This window comes from Malaclemys terrapin, chromosome 7 (genome assembly GCF_027887155.1).
Source record: "Malaclemys terrapin pileata isolate rMalTer1 chromosome 7, rMalTer1.hap1, whole genome shotgun sequence".
NCBI classification, from domain to species: Eukaryota; Metazoa; Chordata; order Testudines; family Emydidae; genus Malaclemys; species Malaclemys terrapin.
The window spans coordinates 119,726,552-119,738,945 of record NC_071511.1 but is presented as its reverse complement, the minus strand read 5'-3'; the positions used below and the strand labels follow the sequence as shown (position 1 = coordinate 119,738,945).

The 12,394-nt window shown below is 47.0% G+C and overlaps 1 protein-coding gene across 1 annotated transcript in view; it reads right to left on the bottom strand.

Annotated features, from left to right (window-relative positions):
• The window catches only part of XPNPEP1 (X-prolyl aminopeptidase 1), a 40,814-nt gene extending 30,127 nt beyond the window's left edge, over positions 1–10,687 (bottom strand). Inside the window, exons 1-3 of the mRNA XM_054034790.1 lie at positions 10,525–10,687; positions 7,209–7,308; positions 3,450–3,574 (exon numbers count right to left, since the gene is read on the bottom strand). Coding sequence (XP_053890765.1) covers positions 3,450–3,566 — 117 coding nt within the window. The 5' untranslated portion in view covers positions 3,567–3,574; positions 7,209–7,308; positions 10,525–10,687. The remainder of the gene's footprint in view (positions 1–3,449; positions 3,575–7,208; positions 7,309–10,524) is intronic.
• Positions 10,688–12,394: the final 1,707 nt, after the last annotated feature.

Sequence of the window (12,394 nt, the reverse complement as noted above, 5' to 3'; positions counted from 1 at the left end):
AAGCCCTTTGTAGCTATCTATCTATTTAGGTTCTTACAGAGCCGCATCATCACCGTATCTGAGCAGCAGTTCATCTCCTGTTCCATACAGCAATCCCTACTGTGCTAAGATTATCCAGTGTTTTGTGATAATCATACCTGTGCTAAAATTAGCACTGTGCACCTGTGAATGCTGCACAGAGCGTCAGCCACTGCACGGTCGAAACAACCCATCTAATTGGAGCTCCTCTGGCAACTGGACTGGATTTCATCCCAGCTCAGACCCTAAAGCGGCTGCCCACCACACCTGCTGGGCTGCTGTCCAAACCTTGGAATTTTAGGGCCCCATCCTGCAAGCCCTCAGTCAAGTGAGCCTTCTTTGCTCAACTTCTTTGAAGTTAATGGTGTTACTCATCTGAGTTTGCACGGTCAGGCCCTTTAACACTCAAATCTATTGCGTTGAGTGCATTCGGCAGCACTGCAGGTGCATTCCAGCTGTAACGTACAGCAGCAATTAGGTGAGTAGCCCATTGGTTTTACAGGGGTGACCTTGATCCTCTGAGCATTTCAAACAAACCCTGCCACTTACTTGGCAGGTGCATCAGGAGTCCCAGCAGTAATAATACCTGCACTGGTCAGAGCTGGAACAGGTCAGGTGGATGCTGTGTAAAATTCCTCTCCTCCATTGCTCTACAATTCTGCCCATTCATCAGTCCTAAACAACCACACCTCATGCTGTTCCAGTCTGGAGCAGAGAGTGGCAATCCAGCCAACCCAAATGTGGGGGTATGAGCTGGGCAGACATTTACTAGCTGTGAGAGACCCATCTGAAGTGATCACACCTCACTGCACTACCTTGTTCACAAGAGGCCCTTCCATTCCCTCGGACTTCCTACCACTGGTTTAGAGATACAAGTCAGGCTCAGTGTATAATACACTGTAGGAAATCAATGTAAGTAATACAGCCAGTATTCAGCACTGGCTAAAGCAGACACCAATCCAGGGTATTGGCCGTCTCTGGAAAGGATATAAATTGGATTCCGAGATTCTAGGAAAAGATGGTTCTGTTTAAGAGCTCTGCAATGTGATGCTTTTGTGAAAAAGGCAAATATCATTCTGGGATGTATTAACAGGAGTATCGTATGTAAAACACTGGAGGTAACTGTGCTCTATTCGGCTCTGGTGAGGCCTCGGCTGGAGTACTGCGTCCGGTTTTGGGCACTACACTTTAAGAAAGAGGTGAGCAAGCTGGAGACAGTCCAAAAGAGCAATAAATGTTATAACAGGTTTGGAAAATATGACTTACAAGGAAAGAACTGACAGAACTGGGCAAGTTTAGTCTAGAGAAGAGAAAGCTGAGGGGAGATCGGATAACTGTCTTCAAATACGTAAAAGATTCTTATAAAGAGGATGGTGATCAATTGTTCACCAAGTCCACGGCAGGCAGGACAAGAAATAATCAGCTTAATTTGCTGCAAAGAAGATTTAGGGTCAATATTAGAAAAATCCTTTCTAGGGCGGTTGTGGAATCCCTGGAATTGGAAGATTTTAAGAACAGGTTAGACAAACACGTGTCAGAGGTAGTCTAGGGGGACCAGTGCAGGTGGATGGACTAGATGACCTCTTGAGGTTCCTTCCAGCTCTCTGTTTATATGCTTCTGTGCTTCTCTGTCTATGGAATTGAAAGGATAAGTAAAACCTGGAAAACTAGGGGGTCTGATTAGGTCTATAATACAATGGAGAAAAAAAATATTTTAGCCTTGGTACGGAACCTGACATTAAAAGCACTGCAGGGATCTTAGAGCTTACATGGACAAGTTGCTGCAACCTACTGAGAGACCTCAATTCACACCAAAGCCCAGGAGAGGTAGGGCACTCAGCATGTCACAGTATCAGGGCCCTAAAATGTCAGCAAAATGCAGGTACTTTGAGCAACCAAGCAATGGAATAAAATTCCCCCCGTCTTAGGCCTTGTCCGCATTACTGATTTGCTTCTATTTCAGTCGCTGGTGGTGCTGCACAAGTGCGAGTCCCGAATGTAGAAAAGCAAAGCTAGGATTTGCATGGATGCTGTGAACCCCTGCTTGACTCAGGCTATACCGGGCTGTTGGAAACTGCAGCTTAGGGTGGTTTACCTGGTCTGCACTGGGGGTTTGGACTGGTGAAGCTCAACAATGGCTGAAATTGGGGCAATTCCGCACTGCAGACAAGACCTTGAAGAGGCAACCCACCATGACACATGCGAGTCAGGCAGCTGTGTAATTAGCCGTTTTCATTAATCAGTTCCATTCAGACTGTTTAGTTCTGTGTCGAAACCTGATGAACTTGCCCAGCAGGAAGCAGGGTTGTTTGCATTACTGCATTCACTGTAGCAAAGACCAAAAGAGAAGGGGGAAAAAAAATCAGGAATCCTGCAGGTCACATTCTTTAACTCACGTGACCACAGTTCCAGGGTAGCAAAATGTAACTGGAGTTACATACGGATAGAGAGGTAGCTTCAGGCGCAAAATGTAGCAGCTGCAGGGGAGCCCCTCACCCAGCGCACAGAACTGAGGAGTTGATCTATTTAAAGGGAAACGTATGACGCACGTGTTCCCGGGGCACAGCCACGTTCACCACTGCCTTGCACCTTGTGTCCTCACGTGCACCTGTGCAAAAAGGGTGTGAAACACTCTGATGCGGCAGCATTTCACACCCACTTTGCACAGGGGTAAATTCCAACCCCAGGTATGGGAAGGTGAGAGGTCAGGCCCTCTGTCTCCGAAAATGGCTGACAGAAGAAGATTCCCTTCACCCCCCCAGGAACTCTGATGCTCTCTAAACAGAGCTCGGATGAAGACTGAGGACACCGCATATACACATTTATGCGGGCAAGAGGGGGTTCAACATTTTAAAGTTGCCCTGGGCTAAACAGCTACACTAGATCAAGACACTCTTAATATTCTGGAGAGAGCCAAGTATCACCGCAACCATGAAAATTAAACACCCAAGCAGCGGGCCCCAGGGTCACCTTCTCCGGCTGGCGCAGAGAGGAGTAACTCTGGGCACACAGGGATCTGGGCACAGATGGGAGGGGACCTGGGCCTCTGCTGCATGCTGCCTTCCCTACTGCTACCCCCAGAAGCCCCTCCATGTGAGAGCTGCAGGTTAGGGCTCTCTAGCTCTAGAAAATATACTACAAGGGCCAGGATGGGAGCAGCCATTTCTTTGGTACGCTCCCCTTTGTAGGCCATGGGCATCCCTGGAGAAAGCAGAACCACCAAAGTTGACTTCCTACAGAAAAATAAGCACGGACCATCAGAAAAAAGACTCTAGAAACTCCATCTACAGCTCCCCTTTGCATCATTCCCCTGCTCACCAAAGCTTTTATATTGGAATTATTGAAACAAGCAAATCAAAAAGTAACCATGGCCATCTACAGACTTTTACTTTTCCTCTAGAAGGAAACATCCTTAATACTGAAATCTCTACCTGGTGTGCATCTCCAGACGGCACGATATAGGCTTGGATGGGCTCTGCGACGTACCTGGAGTTCTTCATCACCTGTCGCAGCTGTCGGAGCAGCTCTGTAGTAATCTTGGGACTCATATTCCTACCTGCAATACAAATTAAGCACACTGTCCTAGTACTTCTGCACCAACCCCTGTGGATTGTAAGGGCCTGATCCATTTCCCATTGAATTCAGTGGCAAAACTTTGGTGTCAACAGGGCAAGGATCAGGCCCCATAATTCCAGTTTCCAGCTTCTTGCCCTCTTGTTTTCCTTGTTGTCTACCATTTTGGTTCTTTGGCCAATGTTAAGGCTGAGAGATGAGGCTTAATCCTTTAGGGTCACACTTGTGACAATCCTTTAGTTGTAAACACTTGTGCAAATGTTTTCTCACATCAGTAAGTTATTCATGTGTAATTGTGCGATACACTGGCCTAGCATGTATCATCTGCACTCCTTCTAGGAGCTGGCACCAGCCCCTATATACCTTCTCCTTTAGCTCCAGTGATAGAGTTCGGCAGAGTTTGCTGCACCCATATGAATCACCTAAGGGTGCAGTTTTCTGGCTTGAGCTGCAGCGCAGTGGTGATAGTTGCAGTTTGCATGGCATTGGACGGTGAAGGAAATCCTGTATAGTCTTTCCTTAACCAGAAGCATAGAGGCTGCTATACAGAGTCTCAAATGGGGATAGCAGGACAAGAGAGGGGCAAAGGGGCGGGGAATGGGAGATGATATCTTGCCGGTCCCAATCAAGAAGTAGATGAGGGTACAGACCATTAAATATAAAAAGGTTATCCACCAAGGCACGCACGTTGGTGCGTTATTTACTCTCACATTCTATTTCGTGCAGCCCTATTAAAGGACATTTTAAAAAGAAGATTTATCATCCAAAAAACTAGTAGCTCAGGATTTTTTATATCATGGGCACCCGTCCTTTCTGGCACGGACGGCCCCGCTGCCAACTTGTCATGAGCATTTGTCATGCAGTGAATCCCCACCTGTTTTATTGTGTTAGCAAAAATAAACACAGCCCAGCCAGAAGTTATGGGCTTGAGGTAGTGGGTGAGGTTCCCTGGCCTGTGTTAGGCAAAAGGTGAGACCAGGTGATCATAAGGGTCCTTTCTGGCCTTGAAATCTGTGGGCAGGTCGACACTACAGACGTGCATCTGTGCCGCTGTAGCGCTTCTGGTAAAGAACTCTCCTGTCAACTTAATAAGTCCACCTCCGTGAGAGGCGGTAGTTATGTGGGCAGGAGGTAGGGTTGCCAACTTTCTAATCACAGAAAACTAAACACCCTTGCCCTGCCCCCTGCCCCACCTCTGCCTCAAGGCCCCACCCTCCGCTCACTCCATCCCCCTCCCTCTGCTGCTCTCTCTCCTGCATCCTCACTCACTCACTTATTTTCACCAGGTTGGGGCAGGGGGTTAGGGTATAGTTGGGGGTGCGGACTCTGGGGTGGGGCCAAGGATGAGGGGTTTGGGGTGTGGGAGGGGGTTCCAGGGTGGGACAGGGGTTTGGAAGAGTGTGAGGGCTCTGGCTGGGAGTGCAGGCTCTGGGGTGGAGCCAGGGATGAGGGGTTTGGGATGCATGAGCGGGCTCTGGGCTGGGGGGTTTGGAGTGTGGGAGGGGACTCAGGGCTGGGGTAGGAGGTTGGGGCACAGTGGCGGGAGGGGTGTGGGCTCCAGGAGGGAATTTGGGTACAGGAGGGGCCTCAGGGCTGGGGCAGGGGGTTAGGAGGGGGTGAGCCCAGCGCTTACCTCAGGTGGCTCCTGGGATGCAGCGACATGTCCTTCTGGCTCAGGGGCGGCCAGGTGGCTCTGCATGCTGCCCCTGCCTACAGGCACCACCCCCTCAGCTCCCATTGGCCATGGTTCCCAACCAATGGGAGCTGCGAAGCCAGTGCTTGGGGCGGGGGCAGCGCGCAGAACCCCCGTGACCGTCCCCGAGCCGGGGATATGTTGCCACTTCCCAGGAGCTGCGCGGAGCCGGGTAGGGACTCGCCTACCAGCCCCACTGCACCGCCAACCGGACTTTTAACGGGCCAATCAGCAGCGCTGACCAGAGCCGCTAGGGTACCTTTTCGGACGGGTGTTCCGGTCGAAAACCAGACAACGGCAACCCTAGCGGAAGAAGCTCTCCCACCGACATAGCTTTGTCTACACGGGGCAGGGGGGTTAAGGTTGGTATAACTACATGGCTTCGGCATGTGGATTTTTCACTGAGCGAAGCAGTTATACCGAAGTAAGTGGGTAGTGTAGATCTGAGCTATGAAACGGACACAGACGTAGAATTCTGCATAGGTCATTTCTGTCTCTAACTTCAGTTAGTTCATACAGTGCATCTCCCTAGGGCCAGTACAGGTAGTGGCGTGCCGTGAATCCCTGCTTGAAAATAATGGCACACGAGAGATGGATCTTAGTTAGTCACATTTTTGTCTACTCCATCTATTTTTAAAAGTCCCAAACACTTATTATTTTAATGTACAATTTCTACTGCAGTAGCGCTTAGAAACCCCAGCTGAGTTCAAGGCCCCATGCTTGTCACTGCACAAACACATAAGAGGGGCCAGTCCCTGCCCTAAAGATCTTACAAGCTACATAGAAAGACAGGGAAAAAGGGGTGGGAGAAATGAAATAGTATTATCTCCATTTTACAGAGAGAACTGAGATGAAGTGATTTGCCAAAGGTCACACAGGAAGTCTGTGGCTGAGTCAGGACTTGCCCCAAGATCTTCTGAACCCTCTCCAACACCTTAATCACGTGATCATTCTTCCTCTCCTAACCAATGGGAACAAGCCACACGTGGTGCTTGTGAGCTGGTCTTCTGCCTGTCTGCAGCAAGGCACAGTATTTTTATTCTACAAATACATTTTGGAAGGAAAAAAGAGCAAACAAACCCCAAATGCTAATACGTACCCTGGGTGAAATCCTGGCCCCAACAAAGCCAATGGCAAAAATCCCATTGACTTTCAATGGGGCCGGGATTTCACCCTCTAGCTATTTCCACAGCAAGCTTCCAAGGCTGTATACTATTTGTACGTGATGGTGTACAGTATCTTATTCTGATCACTCTTTTCTGTCCCATATAATGAGCTGATCATTTCCCTTCACTGAGGATAGATGTCCACAAGAAGACAGAAACAATCTGACGGTCAGTTAGAAAAAGAAAGGAAACCCTTCCCTTAACTCTTAAGGATACAGTTCCCTTTCTAGGCATGTGCTTTGTCCCCACAAGCCTGAAATAGAAACTGATGGTGATACACTGATTACAAAAGCAAAGAACAAGGGTTTGATTAGCTGCTAACGAATCCTGCAAGTGACAAGCGAAAGATTCTGAAGAAGGCAGGAAAGACTGTCCCCAAGCACAAACCTAATAAAAAGTCTGCAGTGCAATATTAGAAACTTAGATCTATTAGCAGTGAAACCCATATGAAGGATGTCATCAGTAACTCCTGCTTTCTAAGTAACCATTTTAAAGTATGCCCAAGGTTTCCAGTAGAATTCTTTTCATTGTTTCCTTGGAGGGTCATTTTACCTGCTCACTCTGTATTTTTAAGAGCATAGCTGACCTTTCCCCTCAGCAGTAAATATAATCATGTGTTAAGTTAAAATCATTTCTCTGTAATTATTTACTCACTCAGTGATTAAAACCAAGCGGCACTGAAATTAAAGTAATTGTCCCACTAGTGAAAGATGCAACCTTGACGTTTCAAAGCCATTAAATAACCATAGCCACATTACCTGCTCTCTGTAGCTTTCCCCTCAAGTCCTGATTCCTCTGGCCTTTGATGGAACAAATACCAGTTGGCCCTTTGCTCTCCCTTAACAAGCTCAGCCGTGCCTGAGAAAGCAAAGGGCAAATATGAATGGTCTACCAGACTTTGGCCACAATAAACTTTCTTATCCCACAATGCACAGCTTTGAAGGCACGAATGTTACAGTACAGGAAAACTTCCACCTAAGATTCTAGACCAGAGATGCTCATACTGTGGTCCATGCACACTGGTGGTCTGCATAGCACTTGATGGTGGTCCATGGACAGCTGGAAACTCAGAAGATGCATCCTCTTTAGATCCATCTTCTATTATGCTACAAGAAAAGCCGCTAAAAATACATTAAGACTGGGATTTTCAAAGGAGTTTAGTGAAACAAAGACACCCAAAACCACTGAATTTCAGTCTCAGCTTCAACGCTTTTTTCATACTCCTTTCCCATGTAAGTAACTGCTGCAGTTATTACTTAGATGTTATGTGATTGCGAGGAAGGAAGGAAGTTCACATCCGTGAGACATGAGGTCTATTAAGATGGTCTCGACCCTAAGAAAAGTATGACATACCCTGTGCTAGCGATCTCTCTTATATTCCTCTTGTGTTAATCTGTTGATGGATACACTCTATACTGCTGGTGCAGCATGTAATGTCAGTGACCGCACAGATAATGTATTCAGCCATCAAGCTATAATAATTTAATCCTCGGCATTCATATATAGCTTTACACATTCGAAGCACTGTATAGACATTAAGCTTCGCAGCAAGCCCATGAGGTAGATTAGTGTTCCCTTCCCCATTTTACAGTGGAGAAACTGAGGCAGAGTTGCAGCAACATCAGTAGAGCCAGTCAGCGAGTGAGTGGCAGTCAGGACTAGCTCTCAGGACTTCCTAGTACCCCATGCAGTGTGCATTCTTCTCATTTAAATCATCAAATAGACTCACGTCTCTTTTATCAAAATGCTAAGCCTATATCTCTAATCCATGTTCAGCAGCAGATTTCTGCTTTTTTAAGCCTGCTCTTGTTTAGAATGTGTGTGTAAACACACACGGACAGCTTAAACATACAAAGCAAGTTTCTGTGCGGAAAAATGGCAGATCAGGTGCTTGTCCTCTATGGAGGGTTATATCATACAGCTTTATTTTGGAAATACTCATTTTGGATGAAAGGAACAAAGAAAATTGGGACAAATCATATTTTCCTGACATAAAAGATTTTAGTCTAATATTATCCTTGGTCAAGTCATCTATAGACTTTTCCTATCTTGACAGAATGGGCTTAACGGACAGCACCAGGAAACCATTCATAAAATAGGAGACAGTAGCCAATGGCTCTATTGTGCAGAGATAACTTATCCTACCACATTAAGCAGGTAATGTTTGGATTGCAATCTTGCATGTCTAGCCTCAATATATGGGTCATGTAATAAATCTAATATTATTGAAGACTTGTTTTTAATTTCTATTCAGCAACTCTGATTTTCTGTGTGCAAGACAAAATGTAACAGTATCTGTTTGCACAAATGCACATGATACAGCTGGAAGGTCTGTCGCTATGACTCCGATCCTGTAGACATTTTGTGCACGCTCAACTTTAAACATGTAAAGGGTTGTAGAAGCAGAGGATAAGTTCTCATGTGTCTACAGGATAGCACATAGGTTAGAGGTGGGCCTAAATTTTCAAAAGTGATAAGTGATTTTGGGGTGCCTTACTTAAGACCCCTTACAGGGGCCAGATTTTCAGAAAGCACTGACCACCAACCCTCTGAAAATCAGGCTTCTTTAAACCATCTCAAGCAGGGGCACTGGAACTAGGGGTCAGCATTTACCTCCACCCTAACGTAATAATAGCAACCAAATGCCAGGCTTTCAAGCACCCCCTCTATAAAAATTGTTCCAGCCCCCCCCCCCCGATCTCAAGTTGTGCACCCAAAAATTTAGGCAACCCAAAATCACTGGTCACTTTTGAAAATGTACACCACGCAACTTACCTTTTATTATTGTTTTATGCCAATGCATCTGAAATTAAAAACAAATGACAGCCCGCTCTTACCAGTTTAAAAACCATGTATGCTTTTTTTCTGAGTAGCCATTTTATGTTAATGAAAAGCTGTGAATAGCTGGGACATGGAAGAGAGTTAGGATTGTTGATAAGACATGGTATAATCTGTGTGTTATAAAAAAATGAAATGCACACAATATATTGACATTCAGATTCCAAGGCAGACGCTGTCTAAAAATAATAATTCTGGGACTATTACCACTGTCAGTTCAAATGGTGTATTTATTCCATGCCCTAGATATTCTGTCTTTTGATTCTGTGTACAGCCCTGCTCCATGACTGGGGCGCCTAGGCATTATGGCAATACAAATAGTAAATAAATAAATAATAGCAGTAATAATAATTAATAATTCACACCACATTCATCTCCATGATAGCTGAGCCTCAGGGATAGTGTTTGTCACAATCTAAATGAAACGCTTCTATTCTTCCACGGGGCAGGACATCCTTGGGATCTGCATTGACTATAGCCCTTTAGAGAAAAATCGATATCTAGCATTAAGCTTACAAAATATATGTATCTGTGATGCGTGATTATTGGTGCCAGATTGCCCAGCTATGCCTAACATTTACTTTCATACCGATATGCACATGTGAGGTCTAAAACTTTGGTATTAAAAGGGGCCATATATTAATAAAATGTAGCAATCTCTTTTAAAGGACAAAACTCTAATATCCCTTCTCTGTTCTATAGAATGTTGCTAAACCACAAAAAAAAGGCTAGAGCTGAAACTGACAAAGTTATCAGCAACTCTTACAACACCTCCCTCCCCTCCCCCACACATAAACCCTATACACAGAGACATAGTCCAGACTTCCCAAGGCACAGCATCTGCTTTCTTAAGCCATACAGGATCCCATACATAAAGACTTCATGCTTCAGCTCCTCTTTCCTGTTACTCAGTGTCTGGGCAAATGAGCCTGAAATGCTGTAGTCTGGAGTAGGCTCTGTTTGGGTAAGACGCACAGAAGCTGGATTTATCTAGCCAGCTGTGCAAACATGAAAAGTCGAAAGCACCCCTGGGGCTTTTTGCACACATCTCCCTGCACTGGATTTTGTTTGTTACCTTTGTCACCCTGTTTAGCACCATCAGGTTCTTCCCCCCTCCCTGCAGCCTTCTTAGTGAAGGAGCTCCCCCAATGTGCACCTGGCGGAGGGCTCCAAAAGGTGCCCTGTCTCCTGCGTGCAAAGGATGCCGCTGGGCTCTGCACCCCTCAATTGCCTCACCTGGGATTGTCACTGCTTCCTGGAGGCTGCCATGCAAAATTGACGTCCCAGGCCACGTGGGCAGCCCAGGCTGAAGCAAGGGGTGGAGCTAGCGTCTTCCAGTGACATCACCAGAGCCTCTGCAAGCTTCTGCTGACATCAGTAGCAATCAGGCAGGCTCCCCTTCATTCCCTCCATTAAAGATTCAGGCAGGAGACATGCAGAGGGGCTGGGCTCGTGGCTTGCACAGAACAGCTTTAGAAAGGCCACACCTAGACTGTGCAGCTCTTCACGGCTGTGGTCTCTCTCTCCAGCAGCAGTATTTTGAAATCCTCTGCAAATTGTGTCTCCTCAAAGGGAGGGACTGTTAATAAAGCAGGAGAAAAGGAGAGAGCTGTTACATTTTTCAGTTGTGCCTTTAAAAAAAAAAAGCGTAGCTTTGGGGGCTGAGATTTATTTGGGCCGCTGTGCAACTGGGAGAGGGAAAACCCAGGCGGAGATAAAAAAGCAAGAGGGCTGTTCCAAAGAGACCTGCTGATTTAGTGCCAGCAGTTGGCCGTATTGTCACTTTAACTTATTTTCATGCTTGCAGCTAGTCCTGGGTGGAGAGAAATAGTGGCTGTGAGTTAATCTGGGGTCCCAGCCCCCCACTCAAATCCAAGAATACCATGAAAATTAATTTTCAGTAAAGATGCCCAGTTCTGCCAAACTTAGTGTTACAGCCATCCACAGAAAAATTGCTATGAGCGATGGTCGCAGGGGTGGATTAAGGGCAAAGCAGAGTCACCATAATTTGGGGGCTATTAGAAAGACTGGCTGCCCATCCTCCCTGGAAACCCTTCTTTCTACCCCTGGTCTCCTGCTATCTCTTCAGCTCCTTCCCCCAGGCAGCTTCTCCCTCCCTGTGCCTTGAATTGCCCTTGTGCCCTTGTGCCTACATCCTGTAGATTCTTGGAGCCTGAATGCCCTGTGCTCACTGAACTGCAGTGTTCGGTGTGAAGGATTGGGAACTGGGTTTCTAACTGATTTATTGCTGAATTTGGGTCCCTATACAGACCATACCTCATGTCCACGTCTCAAAGGTCCTTCCTTAGGCCCTTTGTACTCAATGAGACTATTTACTTGCTTGAGTGCTTTGCTGGATCAGGACCAGAATGCTCTCAGCAGCTTGCAGGATCGAGCACCTATTCGCAAAGAGGAAGGGACCAGGGCCGGCTCCAAGCACCAGCCTACCAAGCATGTGCTTGGGGCGGCACCTGGAGGGGGGCGGCGTTCAAGCAGGGAGAGCGAAGCCGCAGCGGGCTCGCCGCTCTCCCCCGGCGCTCCGTCCAATCGGGGAGAGCGGAGCCCCGGCCAGGCTCGCCGCCCTCCCCTGCTGCGCTCCCTGCCGGTGGGCGGTGAAAAGCTTTTTTGCCTGGGGTGGCAAAAAAGCCAGAGCCGGCCCTGCAAGGGACATGTCCCCTGAAGTCAGTGTGGGTTGAGAACTCAGCACCTTTCTAGACTTAGCCCTCAATCAATCCTGGCCATCCATCTCAGAGTTTCCAGGGCCATCTGGCTTTTAACAGAACAATCTAATGCTTGAATCTTCAACTCACTTATGGGACCTCTGAAGCACCGTCCTCTCGCTCGGTGCCGTGCATAGAGCGCTTTACAATGGCTGGACTTTGTCCCATTAGAGAGTGGGAACTCTCAGGCAAGTGCTGGCTGGAAAGTAAGTGAAGAGTACACGTTCTGGCCTTGATCCTATGCAGTGGATAAGATCAATAGGGACTGAACTGGATCTAGAACCTAGGGTTCTAACCTCGGGTTAGCCGAATTCTCCCTCCCCTCAACCTGATCTCCCTAGTGATTGCCTCATGAGGATGAGAATGGCTGGGGAACTCACTGCAGC